Source organism: Sphaerodactylus townsendi, linkage group LG04 (genome assembly GCF_021028975.2).
Source record: "Sphaerodactylus townsendi isolate TG3544 linkage group LG04, MPM_Stown_v2.3, whole genome shotgun sequence".
NCBI lineage: Eukaryota > Metazoa > Chordata > Lepidosauria > Squamata > Sphaerodactylidae > Sphaerodactylus > Sphaerodactylus townsendi.
The window spans coordinates 97,156,254-97,176,467 of NC_059428.1; the positions used below are offsets into that span (position 1 = coordinate 97,156,254).

Below are 20,214 nucleotides of genomic sequence, written 5' to 3' on the forward strand. Positions count from 1 at the left end.
ACACAATAAAACCTCATTCTAAAAACCCTTCTAAAAACCTCACTCTAAATACAATAAAACACAATAAAACCCCATTCTAAAAACCAAGACACAATCTAAAATCTCCCACACTCACCCGACCCACCCACAAAGAAAGGAGGGGGTACCAACATCTTGGGGGGGGGGGCTTCCAGCGGTGTGGGGGGCAATCAGCCAAATGCCTGGGAGAAGAGGATGGTTTTTGCCAGGCACCAAAGCTTCTTATGTTCCATGAAGTCCCTGCTGAAGTTCCTTCACTGAACATCAAATTTCTGTATTAGAATTTATCAGAATTTTTTATCCAATATTAATTGCAGCAATTATTTTCTCTCACACTAAAGGTTAGCTTAGCACATCTATGAGCCTGCTGCTGCCTATTATTGAAAGCTTCCTGTGTTTATCCAGTATAATTTGGGCTTCTCATAGAAAGGTCACAACATACCTCTCCTCATCCTAATGTTTACAATCTTATCTCTCATGTTTATTTTTTAAGATGTTGCAAGATTTTTGTTTGGTTTTGTTTAACAAAGGATGATTACTTAGCATCCGTAACAATACCTTAAAGAGAAGGTTGAGGCACAAAAGAAGAAAAGATCAAAAAGGCTTAGGAATATTATTTGCAAAGGTACAAAAAAATGAAGTCATACAATGGTAACGTGGTCTCAGACTTTGAATCCCTGTTCATTAGTTCTCTGTTCCTCAACCATCAATGCGTAAAGCGGATTGGAATGAGAGACATCACACATTGGGATCTATATAATGGGACTTATCTCTAATGCTATTATATGCTACTTAAAAGAAAACTCTAGTAAGGTCTTCAAATAGCATTACCTTTGGCCCTGTTCCATCAAAAGCATGCAAAAGAAGTTGCTGGTGTAATTGTGGCTTCAAAGTTAAAGAATGCCAGTTAAAATACTTTTCTGCCCTTTTTCTAACTGTCCTTTTGTGCATGTATAAACAGAGAAGCAAGCTCGAATGTTGTGTCTCTACTAAGCTTCTGATATAATAAAAACAGATGGTCAAAATTCAATGTGTATGTATTGGCTTTGAGGACAGATTAATAGCCATACTGATTTGATATTTGCATTCCAATTTTTTTGTGCTTTGTAATAAACATATGATTTTAGTCAAAAGAAAAAGAGGTACAGCAATGGCAATCATAACAGAGAATACACAGTTACATACATACAGGTTGTGTTTCATCAAGTGATACCCCATTTGAGTATTGTTTATTTTTAGAAATGTAAAAAATATTCCTTGTTACTCAATTATGGTGGTCACTTGCTTTTGTTTTAAACCCAGCCACCACTCCCTTTGGTAAGTTAGGATGCCAGCAGTCTTGACAGTTCTTAAATTTTGTTTTAAATTTTTTTCAAAAACTGATGTTGTATGCTTGAGCATCTTTAACCCACCCCTTTCTTTTATATTTCTTTTATATTAGGCAAATTAAAAGTAGTACTGATGCTTACAAACATTACACTAGGCCATTTTGTGAATTACAAAAGATTTTCCATAGCATTTGTCTTTTTTAATCATTCATCTATGGGAGAAAGGAAATACTTGCTGCCTGAGATTAATGATATATTAAGAATGCATTCCTCTCAGATGTCACGCTTGTACAAAATGTAGTACTTCTAGCAAAATGTTACTGTGCATTCAGATTCTCATTTGTATTGTATTAACTTGCCAGTAAGATTTTTTTAAATTTAGGACTGGCACATACTGAGAAACAATTTGTGTTTTTTTCATCTTGGATGATCAGAGAAAACAGGCAGACATATAGGATACCTAAGAAATTTCTGCTATAACAGAATCTTCGAGCTCAGAAACTAGGGTAAGAAAATTCACCAGGTTTAAAAGCTAAATAAATGCTATTTTAAGTTCATATCAAATGTGATGAGTTTTCTGATGATGTACCCCATAATCCTAAATACATCCCCTTGGAGGAAAAACAACCGAAATCTGTTACTCTGGGGTATTTCTTAACTTCAGTTCCTCAGGCATTTTTAGCTTAACAGTGAATCATTTAACCTCTATTTGCAATTTTGAAAAGGGGAAGAAAGGCTGAAATATATACAAAGTAACACAGATTTGTTTCTGCTTTAAACAGTGGATTGAAGCCAACCGTGAGTACACAGTTTCAACAAGTGCTTGACACCAAAAAACAACAACAACAAAGGCCTATGTTTTGGATGTGGGGATATAAATCATTAAAGCACATTTCAATTTCACCAGAAGCTGTAAAACAACAACAACAACAACAAACAAAAGGAGCTCATTTCATTTGGACGGCAAGTCAAAAATTAAACAGCTTCTTCTCTTAAGATCTAACACACTTCCTATACCACATGTTGGAGAGTGTTCAAAAAGAGCATTAGACAAAAATAATACAAGTGGGAAATAAAGAGACTGACCTATTTTTCCAGAAGAGCTGTGTGAAAAGGTTTTGCTCTAATTGACCATGTGGTATTGCATAACCAAACAAGGAGTAACTACTTATGCTTTTAGAAGTGGAGAACTTTGGTGCTTTCCATCCTGTTTTGGTTCCTTCAGGAATGCACACCTGGGGGAATCATTTCCATTCCTGAAAAATTGCCTTACTGTATATTTCAGCTGTGGCTTCAAAACTCTATGTGGCTTCATGTATAAAAGTTAACAACAAAACAGTGCTTGTGATGCACAACTAGTGTGGGATGATTTTTCCTAAGCATGCAGTGATACATCTTAAGAAGAAAGTTGTGCGGGTGTTTAGGTCACAAGGTACTCCAAGCAATCTCTAAGTTTGTGTCGTAATGGACTCTGTCTCAACTCATGGTCAGAGGTGGTGCGAAGACTACCTTTATGCTTGAATGCATAATTTCAGAACCTATAATATTATTTTTAATGTAATGTTAATAGAAGATAAACTCTATACCTCTGTCCTTATATTTATAAATGTGGGGAATATAAATACCTGTTTCAGATTCTCTGTGAGCTGCATTTGGTGGTAGCAGAGTGGGTTCTAGCTTGTGTATTTGTTAGCAACAGCCTGTCGTTTATACTACTTTCAACATTGCACGCACCACAACTTTAATACCAACTGTTCACATATCCATACATGCTTGCACTTTCTTCTTCCATATGTTTTTGGGGCACTTAATTTTAAAAAAAGAGGCGGAGTGGGAAACAATCTAACAAATCTGAAACTGGTGATTTTTGAAAATTCAGAATTTAAGAATTTGAACAGTCCCCCTCCCCAATTTATTTTGTCAGTCTAAAAAAATAGAAATAGTAAACATATTACGAAATGGGGTGATAGTATATATGCCCCCCCCCAAGTAAAAAGAACAGCTCAGAATATTATAAGCATATATTCCTGTAATATTCCTGAGCCCTTTGGGGATGGGCGGGGTAGAAATGTAAATTAATTATTAATTCATTAATTTTGGTGCCTTTGAGAAATTCAATGTCAGTTAGAAAAGTGAGATGGGAGGAGGGGTTGAGGTTTCTCATTGGAATTATTGAGCGGACATAAAAAAGCTCAATAAAAGCTTCAACGCATAATGTAATAAAATATCTGACATTAAAGTTGTGGAGTGCGTGTATGTCAAAGCCTCCTTTTCACGTATTCACGGTGACCTTTTTGACTCTTGAACAATTAATACGAACTTTTCATTTGTTTTTGACTCTCAAAGCGTCTTCTGCTCTCCGGTTTCAAACTCGTGCCCGTCTTCTCCTTTTCTTTTCAGACCTTCATCCGCCGCCGCCTCCAACAGGAGAGAGAGAGAGAGAGAGAGAGAAGGTGGAGGAGGAAAGGTCAGGCATGTTTGGGAACAATATCTAGGTCAGTGGAACATTTCCTGCACTTGTGCAAAAGCCAGGGGAGGGAGCACTCCCTCTTTCCCGCCTCAGTTCGCTCCTCTGGCCCGGGTGAAACGCGGAGGCCAGCCTCTTTTCCACAGGGAGGAGGAGGAGGCGACCGGGGAGTTCCTTTCCATCCCCGAGCCACTCCGCGGCCTCTCGCGCGCACCGGCGGGCTCCAGCTCCTTTGCGCCAGACCATCCCCGTCTGGTTCCCAGCAAGAAGCAGCCACCGCCGGAGGACCCTCCCCTGCTCCAGCTTCCCCCGCCCTCCCAAAGCGGGAGCCGCACACTGCCTATTCCCGCTGGAGGCACAGGCGAGAGAGAAGCAGAGAGCGGGCGGGCGCGCGCGCGCGCAGGGCTCCCCCGATGGTCTGAGCGGAGCTGGAAGGCGCCAGGCTGCGCCCCACGAGTCTCCCTCCCGGCTCAGGGTGGGAGCAGATGAGGCACTGCCTGGGAGAATGCCCCCCTCTCGCCCCCGGGACAGCAACTTTCCGGCCAAGAAGCCTCTGCCGCTGGAGCCGGAGCGCTCGCAACTTAATGCTCCAAGAGCAGCCCGCGCCTGCCGGCGTCCCGAAGCCCTCCGTCTCCATCTTCCTCCTCCTGGCTGCTTCTGGGTCTCTGCGCTTTTCCCACCTGTCTCGGGGCAGTGCTGGCGCTGAGGGGACCATCAGCCCGGCATGCGGCGTCCCCTCACACCATGAGAGACAGCCGACGGTGGAGCAGCAGCAGCGGCACTAGGAGCCCCGGGAGAGGAGCAGCGGCGGGAGACAGGGTCGCTTTGCCCGGTCTTGGCTACGACTGGAAGAGCGACAGCAGCTCCAAGGAAAGTGGCCGGATCAAGCACGGAAGCGGCTGCGGCGGCGCCACCAAGGGCCGTCCGCACACCCGAGTCGCCACCGCTGACAGCAGCAGCATCTGGCGCGTCCTGGCCGCGCGCGCCCCGCTCCCCAAGCACCGGCATCTCAGGTAAGAGTCGCAGGCGGCGCCTGACACAGTGACACACATAAACAGCAGCAGGAGGGTCCCCACGGCCGCTTCTCCCACGACCACCGGTGGGGGGCGCCCTCGCGTGTTCTCACGCGCACTTGGATCCGGTGGCATGGCAACTCCTGCCTCTAAGAGACGTAGGCTCTCAAAACAGAAAGCGGCCCCCAGCCCCAGTCCCTCAGAGTAGTGTGTGAGCAGCAATATGGAGAGTGATGGATTTCAGCGTATACATTGAAAGAAGGATGTAAGTGCATGTGGGAATGTTCTAGCAGACGCCTATTCTGAATGAGACCATTCTGCATCTCCCTTCTCTTCATCTGATGTGGCATTTTTCATGCTGTATTTAAAACACTGCTTTTTGTAAAAACCAGCCAACAAACTTATGAGCAGTGTTGAAATGTACACAAAAATAATATGATATGCTTGGGAAAAGTGCCCAGTTTTGAGTGCAGCAACTGATTTAAGCGGTCTCAGACACTGAGGCTTAATTATTGCAAGTGTGGTGACTTTCCGTAAAAATTACATTGCAGTTTTGCATAAATATAACCAACATTTACACAATAGCCCTTGCTCATGTTAGCGGTTAAAGTGTCAGACCGGGAACTAGAAAATCCAGGTTTGAATTCCCACTCTGCCCTGGAAGCTTGCTGGGTTAATTTTAGTCACGCACACACTCTCAGCCTAACCTACCTTACACGGTTGTTGTGAGGGTAAAACAAAGGAGAGGAGCATGATGTTAGCCACTTTGGATTGCCATGGAGAAGAAAGGTGGGATATAAATAAATGCGTACTTTGAAAGCTTTGCTTAAACATCCAAATGGTGGGCGCCCAGCTGCAGTGCCACAGCTGAACAGCCACGCCATTCCCAGAACAGTTTTCCATCAGTGCATGGAGCCAACAAGGCAACCCCCCCCCAAAAAAAAAATCCACTGCCAGAAAGCTCTCCATAGGGCTCCCATGGACTTATGCCGGAGCGCAGCTGTGGTCATGTCCCTGGACCACCCCCGTGACACTGGTAGGCAGCGAGGGCACAGGGATGCTAGCATGGTGTCCAGTGCCATATTCCACTGCAAGGGAGGGCCGCAGATGTCTACCAGGGCAAGTGTACTGGGGAAGGCAAATCTGTTGATGCAGCCTTGCACAACTCCCATTAGCGGATTCCCCCCCCCCCCACCTTGGGATGGGGCTGAAAAGGCTGCAAGCAGCATCACACTATTGTAGTCCCCCAAATTAACTCCTTTTACAATTGATTACCACCCACAAAAATTTAGCTACTAAAATCTATTACCTTTGACAGATAGCAGCCACTGTATCAAACTTTGTGAGGAGAGATAAGATTTATAGGATAAAAGTTGCCCTAAATATTTCTGCCTTGGATCATCCCAACAACAGTGGAACAACAAAATATGTTCTGGAGTCTTCGCAACTTGTATCTGAATAGGGAATGCCTGCAAAATGCCTTTCAGTAACCTAGAGCCCTTCCCATTTTCCCCAGCCCTACCCATCCCTTCCTATCTCCCCCATGCCTAGCAACCCCTTGCCACCTTCTCCAATCCCTACCCACCCCTTCCCAACCTCCCCCACACCTAGCCACCCCTTCCCATGGATGCAGACACCTTGTACGATAAAAATTACCCACAAGAATCAAGTTCCTATACTAATGGGACCACCTCCAAAAACTGGCCTATTCTCTTCTCTGCAATTCTGCTCAGGAGTAGTTGCTGTACTTTCCCAACTTGGGTGAGTTTCTGTCGAAGAAAGTTGTGTGGGATGTAGGGGCATCATGACAATCCATGATGCCAACCCCATCCACGATACCAACAATCCATGAGCAAAACGCATTTATTTATTTGGTCACTTATTTGGTCACTTGTTTATTTGGTCATTTGTTTGTTGATTGTCTTGGTCCTTCTCCAACAAACCTTCTGGAGGCCCCTGTAGGTTCCGTGATGGGGAGAAGCTTGGATCCTCTCTAAAGAGAACTGTTAAGTGAGGCAGTGTGTGTGTGTGGGGGGGGGGGCTCAATTTCAATTCCTGCTCTGGGCTCCATTTTCTATATGGTGGGGCAGGTGGAAAACTCAGGGTTTTCCCGAGCTCCATTTTACCTAGCTACGCCTCTGCCAGAGAGTGAGAGAAGATATCATTCCAATTGTTTATTTACTTGCAAAGACATCTATGATAACATTACCATCTACAACCAGGAACATTTGTGTTTATTTCTGAGCCGTATTTGCTAAACTATGCTAACTAGAGAATTACAGACCGTGAAACTTCTTGTTAAGATAGTAGGGTAATCAGGAGCAACTCTCTGCTGTCCCTGTATCTTCTGCAAATCCTGCTTTGATTTGAAGGAAAAGAAACTAAGCCACTGATGGTCAAGAAGAGATTATTCTCTGGCTGAAAACAATGACTGTCTGGCTGGAAAAACTAGAACAGCAGTATGAAGAACTAAAACAGTATTCCAGAGAACTAAAACAACTTTTTGCTAATGATAAGATGGTCAATTCAACAGCTTCGGGGGTTGATGGAGTCTGTTGCTGCACGATTTCAACAGATGGAGCCCCAAATAGTCGCTTTGGAAGATTGAACTGTAGCCACTTACGCACAACACAAATAAAACGTCTTGCAGAAGTTTTAAAAAGAACTGTTTTGACTTTATTGCCCACATAGCATGGATAAATAAAGTATTTCACCCCCAAATGGCTCTTTTACCCACTTCTCCCCCATTAGAGCTCTTACTTTCATTTTCGCCACAGCTCACGCCCGCCATTTTCTGCTGCTCTAGGGATTCTCTGTACTGCTCACCATTTGCAGAAGGTTCCCACAAAGGTCTCCTCTGCTTGCAGCTCTTCCATCTGCCATTTACATCTAAAAAGGACATGAATAAACTTAGTTTTCACTACCGATTCAGCACATGTGTTGTTTTTCCTTTTTTTGAGGGAGGTGTCTTTGAAGCTACGACAACTCAAAATGTGTGCATATTGCCAATGATCATATTGTATTGTCGTAGCTTTGAAGACACCTCCCTCAAAACAAAACAAAAAAGGAAAAATGACCTGTGCACCAAACTGGCAGTGAAAACTAACTTTATTGATGTACTTTCCGACAGCAATGGCGGACTGATGATCTACAAGCAGAGGAAACCTCTATGGGAACCTACTTCAAATGGTGGGCAGCACAGAGAATCCCAGAGGAGCGGAAAACGGAGGCCGCAAGCTGCAGAGAAACCGAAAGTGAGATCTTTACACTCAGGCAGGAAAAACAAGACATTTTCTGCTTTCTGCACAGCAAGCAGCAAACGTCTTTAACCTGCCTTGAGGGAAAAGAACACTAGATTAGCTTTTTAAAAATAAGTCAGTTGAGCAGAAATAAAACGTCCTGAGGATGTCTTAGGGGAAAAAAATCTGTGCAGAGTTCCTCCCCAACATGCTTATTTTAACATCCTCAAGGCATTTCATTTGTGCTGTGCAGAAATGGCCAGTGGCTCAATAAACAGCTTTCTCAGCTTTAGACAATGCCTTATCCAGCTGGATGTCCCTGCTTGAAAGTTATACTTGTGGATTTAACCTTTGTGTCCTTGGTCTTTCAGAAGAGCCTGATAAGGGCTGCCAGCAAAAGCTGGTGGAATTTATGGAAAGTTTTTTTCATAAAGCTTTTGCAGTTCCCTTCTGATTTTCAGCTGGCAACTGAATGAGCTTATTAGATCTGTTGTGTATTTAGCTACACCAATAAGCCACCTCCAGTGAGTGCAGTTCTTGAGAGTAAGTGTAAGAGATCGCTTTCTTTTCCTTGCAAGACAGAAACAGGATCTTTGTTGGGATCCTAATAAAAATTGGATCATGCTAGATCCAGGTTACACCAAAGAAGTAACAAAACAACAACACCAATTTACAAAAGCACAAAGTCTTGCAAGAGATATGAATCTGTAATATTATGCTAAATATTCCCACCATTTTCTGTGTGTGCTATGAAGGCCAGATTAAAAAGTCTCAGATTCCAACAGCTGCAGAATCATTTCTTACTAGACTGCAAGATCTACACTTTGCTGCTGCAAATCCTGAAGAGAAAGGAACAGCTGGTCATGATCTTTTGAAGAAAACTGCTGGTTATGACCTTTTCAGATTTCTTAAGTCCCAAACGATCAGTTTGCATGACAATATTTAATCTGGCTCATTGCCACTACCATTATATGATACCTAGATCACTGTAATCCCAAAACCTGACAATGTGTAAATTTTCAATCTATTTCTTCATGAATGTAAATGCTAAGATATTAACTGATATCTTTGCTAAGTCTTCAAGGAGTTATTACAACATTGGCACCTGTAAGATTTATGTGAGGTAGGCAAGTCTCTGATAATCTTAGGCTGGTTACTGATCTGATGGTTTTAAATAGTAAGAGATCTGATCAAGTTCCATTATTTCACTTGATACTGAAAATGATTTTGATAAAATATACTATTTATCTTTGCTACATGGACTAAATTTGGCTTTCTGCATGAATTTTTGAAGTGGTTGAGAACACTGTATTCATCTCCTAGATCCTACTGGCATATTTTCTGTGTCATTCCCTCTTGAGATGGGTAGATGACAAGGTTGCCCTGGTTTTAGCCACTGAGGGCCTTGTGGGTGCTACAGAAGAGCCCAGGAGCCCCTCTGGACCAGATATGTGGTATAGCTCAGCAGTGGGGGCTGCAGAGGCCGGGAGCTGTACCAAGAGAAGAGAAGATGAATAGTTTGGATTTATACCCTGTCTTTCTCTCCTGTAAGGTGACTTACAAACTCCTTTCCATTCCTCTCCCAAAACAGGCACCTTGTGAGGTAGGTGGGTTTTAGAGAGTTCTGAACGAACTGTGACTAGCCCAAGGTCAACCAATAGGAATGTAGAAGTGGGGAATCAAACCCGGTTCTCCAGATTAGAATCTACCTGTTCTTAACCACTACACCATGCTTGGAAAGCCAAGCAAAGGATCAGTGACCTCAGGGAAGGGCAGAGAGCTGTGCCCCAGCTCAGTGAGCATGTGTGTGTGTGTGTGAGAGAGAGAGGGGGGGGGGTTACAGTCTCCCCCACAAGTGTCATGAGCCCCCGCTTGTTTTAGCCTAATAGCAACTTGTGGCATAGATTATTTGTCAGATTCTTATACTATACTATACTTTTTTTAAAGGGAGTTCAGGTTGGTATTCATAGTCCCATCCCACATTTTATCCCTTTAATAACCCCCTGAGTTAAATTATATTGAGAGTTTATAACTGACTCATTGCCATCCAGTGAACTTCTTGGTTGAATAGGCCTTTAAACTTGGGGCTCCAGGGTTCTAGTCAGGTAATATAATTGTGACACCATGCTAGCTATCTTAGATTGGGCTGAGAGAGAAAAAAACTTGCCCTTGTATTTGAGGGGGCATATTCAAGCCTTGTTTTTCCCTTATCAAATTCCATCATATATCAGAGTATCCATTGCTTGCTTCTGCTCTTTGCTTGTATTACAAAGCATCATCATTTGGGACTCAGAGTACTGAAGATGTAGAAAGCCTTGGAATTGAAAGTCAGATTACAAGGACAGTAATACTACTTGAAAAAATAAAGTTGACACAAGAGTGCCAAACTGAGAATAATGTAGTAAACATGTTTTCTGTTCATGCTTCCTGTGGCAATTACATAGTAGCTTAGCTCCAGGGATTTCCCTTTTCATTAAATCCTTAATTACATTGAAACAACATTAGAGTAGTTACAGTTTGGTAATAAACAGCAGGGAATATTTGGAAATGTTAATAAATGACTTTTTCACAGATTCTTATAGAATTAGTCTTTTACTTACAGTGCAAAAACTAAAATATCTCCTCTAGACTTACCAGGAGACTATGTAGTATTTTCTGAAGTCCACAACTACAACTGTAGTCAATTTATTGTTGTCATGGTAATGGACTGGTCAAAATATGATGGGAAAAAATCTGTCTGTATTTCTTTGCTTCATAAAAAGGAATACTGTATCAGTACAATATAGAGTAGACAAATATTGTCTACTCTATATTGTGTAGGCTGATATTGTGTGGTTTTTGAAACACACTTGGGATTTTAAATTGAAAATGTTTTTAAAAAATCTATCTACATTAGGACAAACAAATCGTATCATGGGGAATAATATAATTTAACATTCTAACTACATGAAACACTTATACATAGCTTTTCTCTGAGGCTTTTAAAAAGTATATTCTTGTTTGGATATTTTAATCTGGTTTGGAAAATGCATGTATGTTTGTGTGGGTAGGTTTCTAGTGGGGTTGAACTGAGAACTCTAAAGCAGGTTTACTGGGTTTTAAAAGGTGACTTGTCTCTTTGAACATTTTTCATTTCTGTTGTGAATTCATGGTAGCAGCAGTAACTCTGGTCCCCCCTGCCTGACAACATTTTTTTAATCACATCTAATCCTACTTTTCCTCCAAAGAAGTCAGGAAGACAGTATGTATAGTTTTTTCCTCACCATTGTATTCTCACAAGGCTATGAGATTAGGCTGATAAAGGCCTTCTTGACTGTGAAGGGATTTGAAGCCAGTTCTCCACAGTTCTAGTCTAACTAGACACTGCTTAGCTGCAACATTTAACAAATGTTAAGGACACTCTATTTCCTTTATTCTCAGTTGGCTTTGAAGATATGACTGACATCTTGGCACTGCTATAATGTCAAATCTGTCACTCTAACATTAAGTAGGGGGGAGAAAAAAGCCCTTTTTTGCAAGGTTTTTTAATGAAAAGCTACTGAAACAGAAGGCCCTCTTTGCAGCCTGTGTCCACAGAACTGAAGTCCTGTAACTTTTTTTGGCAAAAAGAAGGCCTTTAGAGGAGGTGGATTTTTTTTTTTTTAGTAGTGGTATGGTATCAGCAAGTACATATGTAGTGGTCCTGTGGTATATTTCTGCAAGTCCTTGTATTCTCTTCAGAAAAGCCATCATGTATTCCACTTAGCCCAACTGAACATCAGATTTTAAATTCTATTTAAATATTCGTTAGTCTAAATCAGCGTAATTTGAGAGTTACTTTGGTTTATGCAAGCTGCCAATAGCTGCTTTGGTTTGCATGGCTCAACTGAGCATAAAACAGACATGCCTGCTCTTCTGTTAGCCTCAGGGTTTGTACCAATGCACAGTCATAATAGCGGCTTGGTGTCATTCAAGGATTTCCCTGCTCCAGTAAGCTCATCTGGCTTTAGGGCAGCTGTTCCTTGACTTACCCATTTTAAAAAGCTCCTTTAATATAATAAAAATATTTTAAAATAATGCTTTCCTTATTGGTTACTTATCTCTGTGAAAATAAAGCATAAGGTTAAATATTATCCTGAAATACATATACACTAGATTTTATATTCCAGATCTTCCTTGAAAACTGATATTTTTACAATATATATTCCATATGCGGGAACAGACCTTCCCCTCGCCAGTAATACCTCTGTTTTGTTAGGATTAAGTTTCAGTTTGTTAGTCATTATTCAACTCAAAACTGCATGATTTCCACAACCTCTGTGGAATCTGCCAGAAGTTCAAGGTAGAACTGAGTGGTATCTGCATATTTGTGACAGCTCAGCCCGGATCTCTGGATGAACTCTCCCGGCAGCTTCATGTCATTGTTGAAAAGGGGTGGGAGAAGGGGAGGGGATAGAACCTTGTTGGATCCTAGAAGCCAAAGGGCAGAACAACAGTTCTCTAGCACCACACTCTGAAACCTAATTTCAAGGTAGTGCCTCTCAGTCCCAACTATGAAAAGTCTTACAGAAGAACACCATGAACAATGGTATCAGAAGCCGTTGAGGAGGAGCAACAGGGTTACTCTCCCCCATCCATCTCCTAGCACAGATCATCCACTGGGGGACCAAGGCTGTTTCAATCCCATTCCCCCACCAGAAAGCAGATGAGAATAGATCCAGACCATCCTCTTCAATCAGGAATCCTTGAAGTTGTCCATCTACCACTAGTTTGATCAAGGATGCTACTTTCTGGTTCTTCTTCCCCCAGACTGGTATCTGGGGCTGCAATGTCCTCCAGTACCCCTTTCTTGAGGAAATCTTAGCACAGAATTTGGAGTAGAGGGGCTTCACAGCACCCTTGGAACCTCTCTCTAGTCACCCTCTTATCTCCTGACAGCATGGGAGAGGCCTGTCTTCCTCTCCAGTCCTGCCCTATCTAAGGCCCCTTCCACACATGCAAAATAATGCGTTTTCAAACCACTTTCACAACTGTTTGCAAGTTAATTTTGCTATTCCGCACAGTTTCAAAGAGCACTGAAAGCAGTTTGAAAGTGCATTATTTTGCATGTGCAGAATGAGCCTAATAAAGGGTATCCTGGGAGCAGGCGTACTCCAGCCTCCCCCAATGCCCTCTGAGTTGGGGTGGAATCCTGTCAGACTGTCAGGGCTCTCCCCAATGGCCAACCTCCCTTTTCTTCAACCTCTCCCAATCTCATAGATTTGCCTCCTGGCCTTATTGGCCCTGAGGAGGCTGAGGTCCCTTGGGCTGACATCTGGAGCACCCGGCCTCTCCTCTTGTGGGCAGTGCTCAGCTGTTCCAGCATGATACCACTGCTGCTGATGCGACTGTTTGACCAAATCCAGTTAGTCCCTTCTTGGAGCTGCTGCAAGAATGGTGGCAACCAATCCTGGCTCCTACAGTGTAGTGTAGCCTCAACCACCTAAGGACCTAGTGTTTGGTGGCTAATCATCCTCGCGAGCTGAAGTGAGTACAGGTAGGATTGCCACCTGTATTGGATTCCAGGACTTTGCTGATTTGGAGCAGAGCAAAGGCTCCTGAAATCAAAGAGTTAGCAACTGAAGCTTCTAATTGGCTGGCAGGAAAAATGCCAGTTTTTCAGTCAGTGTTGTTTGAAAACAAAAGTCAGTTTGAGGCAGAGAAACCTTGAGCAACAGATATAGAGTGAACTGCTCTGGTCTCTGAGTGTGAAAGTTGGAGCGGGCAAGTCCAGACAGGTTTTTACTTACTGTGTGTCCTTCTGGGTACACTGAGCCAATGCAGAGAATGGGCTCCCCATTTTGGTACTGAACGGCTAGGCACCCCAAAGGTTGGCTGAATGGGGGGGCATGGGTCAGCCTGGCAACACAGAGTCCAGAGTAGGTTTCTTTAGGAATGGACGTACCACTGCCCAATTCAAGGCATTGATCACATCTTTCCGAGAGGCATTTGTTGTCTCCTGAACCCATTCTGTCAGTCATCCCCCAGCAGATTTAAGCAGCCAGGAGGGGCCATTCCTACATTCATATGGCAGTTCTCACACATCCAAGAATCCTGTCTGCATTCTCAGCCTGGACAATCTGAAAGGTATCCTACAGGTTGGACAAATTGGCACCCTGAGGTCATCCTATCCTATAATGTAAAGTCCAAGTTGGAGCAGACGTGAGACATATTATTTGCAAAATGTTTAGCAAGATGATTGCAGGGGGCTGCAGAGCAGTCTACTTTATCCTATAGGTTAGAAACCAATTAGCCCCTGACCACCCAGAATATTTGTAGTGTGTGACTTGCACAGTGATTGGGGACTGTGTAAGGACTATTATTGCCTGAGACAGGCCCATGATTGTCATGAAAACCACGAAATCCGGAGCTACTATCAACAAGGTAGCCTTGGCACAGATTTTGAAGTGGTCCCACAAAACCAGCCTGGGAAATCTGAACACCATCTCTAGACTATCTCCGTCAAGCAAAGCAGCAGGGTGGGTGGTACACGAACAGAATCCCAATCTTGTTTTGCCCTTCCAGCACTACATACGCACTCTCAAAACCAGCAGGCACATTAAATCTCTGGACAAGGCATTGAGCAAGGGGGATAGAATCCTGATAGACTTCAGCGACACCACCACCTGTCTTTCACTTTAAAAGTCTGTTTTTTTTCCTTTTAGATTTTGGGTCCCTGAAGGTAATTAATAGAGGATTGGGTTAAATGTGCTGTCAATATATATCCTCCTACTGAAAAGACCTTTCTTGCTGTCCGGAGTGTTGCCCCAGTCTGCCATGTGCTCCAAAATGCTACTCCACAGGGCCATGGAACCCTTTGAAACTGTGTGTGTGTGTGGTGTATGTGGGGCTCTGCAATGAGTAAGGAAATCCGCAAACTTGCTATTCTCTTTCCCTGGCAGACGTGTGTTCCATCAGTAGGAGATGTCCTCTGGGCCTAGTGTGGTATTCCTTAAGTAGGAGTTTATTTTAATACAAGAGCATTTACAGTATTTTTTTTCACTTGACAGCAGTTAAAGAAAAGAGAGTAACTTGTTCAAAGTAAAATATGATGCCGTTCTTTGGAGAATCGTTTATAACATATTGGATATGGACAAAATATGATATCTATCTCTGTAAAGTTTGTGAGATATTGTTCCTTATAAATGGTATAATTATATACAAATGTAAAAATAAATAGAAACCAAAAACTGTACAGGTGGCAAGCAGTTCAGAAGCAAGATTTTTCTTTTAAAATTCACCCTGATGATCTTTATTACAGTACTGATAAAAGACTGCATAAAGAAATACTTAATACTAATAAAGCCTATTTTGGAGCAAATCAGAACCGTTCTTGATAAATTTTGCTGTAGTATCCCATAATTTTAGGTAAACTGATTCATATTTATATAATGACTTGAAAGAGTTTCCAGCTATTTTCTTGGAAGAAATAAATGTAATATTACTTTTGAAGTTTCTGTTTTTGAATTATCTATAGTATAAGAGGAATACTTTCTTGAGAGTAAGCCCCACTGTGAATAGACTTCAGTAGGATTCTGAACAGATCTGTTCAGGATTGCTCTTGGGCAGCCCAATCCAAAGTCTGCCATCTGGGGACAGCTCCACCATGCCACCTCTAGAGGGCTTCCAGGCAGCACAGGGGTTTGGCTAAAAAGAAAAAAAAACCCTGGCCACCTAAAAGCCCTCCATGGGGCTGAATGGAGTTGTTCCACCCTTTCAGGTGGCATAACATCAGTCTGCTGTGTTCCCAGCTCTAAAGGCCAGGTGAAAGACAACTACAGTTGGCGCCACCCTGAGAACTCCTCTAGCGTACGCCTTCTATGCTGATGGAGCCAGCTTGTTCAGGCATCCTGGAGAGCTGCGGCATCTGTCCACCAGCGTTTTTGCCCTTCCACCAGGATAAGTGCCCCAAAGAGGTCAAATTCCCCAGTGCAGGCCTGTTGTCATGTCTAGGAGATGATTCACCATCACCACCACCCCTTCTGGATTTAGCTGTTAATTATATTGGGAAGTTTAGAAATAAAAAAAATTCTGTCAATTTAACAATTGCAATTTTTCCTAGTGAAGACCTCTTTAAGTAGCCCAGTATACCTAAATTGCTGTAGGTAATAACTTGAAGTATTTGGTTGAAGAAATATTAAAACTATTTCATTTAACTTATAGCAGATTCATTGTGGTCCTATAATATGCAGATTATTCTATGTTGATGTTATTTCAACAGAAACAACAACTCTGGAGATGATCATCACTTGGAATCTGCAGCTTTAAAAAATCCTCATTTTTTTTGGATTCAGATATCAAGAAGCTGGACAATATCAGCTTTCCTGGGTTCCAAACATTGGTTTGGTATTTATATCCCTATTTTTTCAGGATTCCAGTATTTTTTAAAATTACTAGCACCAAAATTTCTGTAGAGCTGGTGGTGCCTGTCCTTTAAATAACCACCAAATTTCAAGTGAATAGAACCAAGAGAACCACTTTTAGTGGCCCCTGAACATGGAGTGTCCAGCCATGCTCCATTGATTTTTCTGGGGGAATAATGTAAAACCTGAGAATCCAAGCCAATGTACAACCTGAGAATTGACCAAGCCAACGGAATAGAAACACTTCTAAGCAATCATACAAATCTCTATTTACAACTTCCATAGAGTTCAGTGGAGCTTACCTGTATAATTATGCATAGGATTGGAACCTTCTCTGTCCTGACAGCATTTAGTGTAGCAAAGACCTTGGTAGAACCAGTGTTCTTACTTTGTGCCACCCTTATTTTGTGACACACTGAGAAAAAAACAAAAGAAAAATGTGCTCTTACTTTTTGGGAAAAAATCAAACTCCAAAATCCATTGCAAATTAGGTGTCTTGAACTACATACACTTTTTACATAAGACAATCTTGGAGTAGTGTCATTACTTTTGTGGAATGTCAGTGTTATATTTGCAGAATCTGAAACTTGATAAAGTGTAGTCACAGTATATTTTTTTATTATGTTTTAAATTAGAATGAGTACATTTTCTACCTCAGGAGCAGCAGAGCATAGTGGTTAAGAGCAGGTGCATTCTAATCTGGAGGAACTGGGTTTGATTCCCCATTCTGCTGCTTGAGCTGTGGAGGCTTATCTGGGGAATTCAGATTAGCCTGTGCACTTCTACACATGCCAGCTGGGTGACCTTGAGCTAGTCACAGCTTTTCGGAGCTCTCTCAGCCCCACCTACCTCACAGGGTCTTTGTTGTGAGGGGGGAAGGGCAAGGAAATTGTAAGCCCCTTTGAGTCTCCTCCAGGAGAGAAAGGGGGATATAAATCCAAACTCTTCTTAACAGTTCAATTTGTGATCACTGATAAAAGTATTTAATACACAGCTCAGTGATCTGTGTAGTGATTATCTGACGCCTAGAACTGCGACATTGACTGATTATTAGCAGTGATCAGATGTCGTTTTTTTAAAAGTCCTTACAGGACTATAGATGAAATAATTGAACATAGGGGGAAAAAGAGCTATGTCACAATGTAAAGTCCATCTGAATTTTGCTGAAAGGATCCTCAAACAGGAGAGTGGGTTGTTATTGAATCCAGACCAGAGGAGTTTCCTACAGCTACAATATATTCTAATGTAAACATTTTCCATATGTGTTGTTCCACATGTGGTAATAACTACACATGACACTAGCTCGTAATATAATGGTAATTCTGAGGATAAAGAGAAGCATCCCAGAGGAGAGAAAAATGAGCATTAATTACTGGGAAAAGCAGTATTATTAACATTACACCACATGAATTCCCTGTGTGATTTTTAGAGAACATTAATTACTGTCTACCGTTTCCTTAACAGATGATCCCTACGCAACAAAAATAATCCTATTGCTGCTAACACCATTATCATCTGCAGTAAGAAAAACTATTTCTGATATCTCTGACACTGACAGTGATCATGTTCTGTGGAACTAGCAGTTCTGGTAGTATCTTTAGGGCATTTCATGCATTATGCAGGGCAGCGATAAGTTTTGGCGACAGAAACTGTAGCTCAGTGGTAAAGTATTTGCTTTGCATGCAGGAGATTCCAAGTTCAATCAACAGCATGTCCAATTTAAAGGACCAGGTAGGAAGTGATATGAAACTTTTGCCTGAGACCTTGGAGACTCAGTGCCAGTTGGAGCACATAATACTGACCTAGATGTACCAGTGGTCTGACCTGGTATAAAGCAGATTTATAGTGTCCTTGGATGTGAGTTTGCCATCAAATAGTAACCTTGGCTAGAAGGAACAGTAAGTTCTGGAATCTGTACTGCATACATGCAAATGCTACTGATCTGTTACCTAGGAGGCCTTCAGTTCAAATCTTTCTTATGGTGTAGACTCACTGAAGGCTGTCATCCTTAGGCAAGTTGTTCAGCCACTGCTAATGCCCTTTCTGGTAGTCCAACACCACATGGAGGCCCAACTAGACCAGCTAGTGACCATCTCGCAGTGCTTGGAGAGGGTGGTAGAAGGCATGAAGCAACTCCAGCATGCTATGAAGGGCCACATGTAAGGCCTACTGGTGGCCATCATGGGTCTGCTGCTTGACATCTGGCCCATGGACTTGGAGAATATCCAGGGGCACCTGTAGCAGTCATACTGTTAGATCTCCTAGAATGCCACAGGGGACAACGGCAGGTGTGCTCTCAGTGTTGAGGGCATCCATGTGACCAGGACCATTCCCTCCCCAGGACTGTCTCCCCCATGTGGTCATGCCTATGTGAAGTTTTCTGTTCCTGGTTTTGGTATGTGTTTGGTAAAGTTTATTATTTCTGACACTTTGATCCCATGGTTGTGTGGGCTATGTCTGCCCCAATCTCAGGCCTACTCTTCCTTTCAGGTTCAGTGCCTTTTGAGTTGACATGCTCCTCTGATAGGGCTGTCAGCCTGGGTGGGAGGCTTTCAGGGGGCCTTTGCTAGTCCTGCCAGAGCTATGAATGATTCCATATTCCAGCTGCTCTGGAGCACATAGATGGATCACAGAAACTGGTACTGCCTTGGGGAAGAGCAGGACAAAAATTAGTGTGCCTGTGGAGTTGCCAGGTGAATAGCTGACCTCTACCCATCCTCAAGCCACGTGGGTTCTGCAGTTGCAGCTCAGGATGGTCCTGTAGGTACAAGATCAAGGTTGCGGTATGTGGATCCATGGCTTCCACCCGCTGGACCAGTCATCTTCCCATATGGAGTGGTCTCTTCCATCTGGGGATAGTTCTACTGATGATGATGGTCTGGCCTGTCTAGAGGTTGCAGCCTAGGTGGCAGGCAGGTGCCTGTGGGGGAGGCAAATAATTCTATGTGTAGGTATAGCGTGAGAGTCAGCATGATGTAGTAATGTGTAGGTATAGGCGTACAGTGTGAGAGTCAACATGATGTAGTAATTAAGAGCAGGTGGACTCTAATCTGGAGAATCAAGTTTGATTCCCCCCTCCTCCACATGAGCGGTGGACTCTTATCTGGTGACCCAGGTTTGTTTTCCCACTCCTATTTTTGAAGCCTGCTGAGTGACTTTGGACTAGCCATCATTCTCACAAAACTCTCTCAGCCCCACCTTCCTCACAAAGTATCTGTTGTGGGGTGGGGAAGGACAGGGATTTGTAAGTTGCTTGGAGACTCATTATAGGAGAGAAAGGTGAGTTTCTTTTTGGAAACACATAACATTTTGCTTCAAAGGATATTCAGGGCAGAAAATGAACTGAGATTTATTTTTTCAGGCATCCAGCCAGAGTTTTAATCAATGGTGGATTTTATTTATGGAATAATAAACAGAAAAATTAACAGTAGCTTAAGAAATAATGCAGTACAGTACAGGAAACAGTCCTATACTCTGTGCTTTGGCTGAACAAATTCTGACTAACATGGTGATGAGTTTGCAGGAGTATTTGTAAAACATTTTAGAATTCTATACTTGTAAGAACTTGTTACAAATGTATCTGCTCTTGAAAATCATCAATTTATCAGTGCATATTATTTCATTTAATAGAAGAAGACATGCAACCATACTGGTGAAACCATGCAAGAAGAGTTAACAGGTCTGGAAATTCAGCAACACATCTGAGGTTTTGAATAATAAAACACAGCTCGCAAAGAGCACCATGTCAGGGTTGATCTTGTATTCAGT

General features: G+C 42.5%; 1 protein-coding gene across 3 annotated transcripts in view; it reads left to right on the plus strand.

Moving 5' to 3' along the window:
• The first annotated feature begins 3,920 nt into the window (after window positions 1-3,920).
• Window positions 3,921-20,214, plus strand: part of NPAS2 (neuronal PAS domain protein 2) — a 90,055-nt gene continuing 73,761 nt past the window's right edge. For 2 of the 3 annotated variants that reach the window (XM_048494275.1, XM_048494277.1), the window contains exon 1: window positions 3,921-4,826. In XM_048494275.1, the coding sequence (XP_048350232.1) occupies window positions 4,558-4,826 (269 nt within the window). In that variant the 5' untranslated portion in view covers window positions 3,921-4,557. The remainder of the gene's footprint in view (window positions 4,827-20,214) is intronic. The other variant, XM_048494276.1, reaches the window with a different exon arrangement.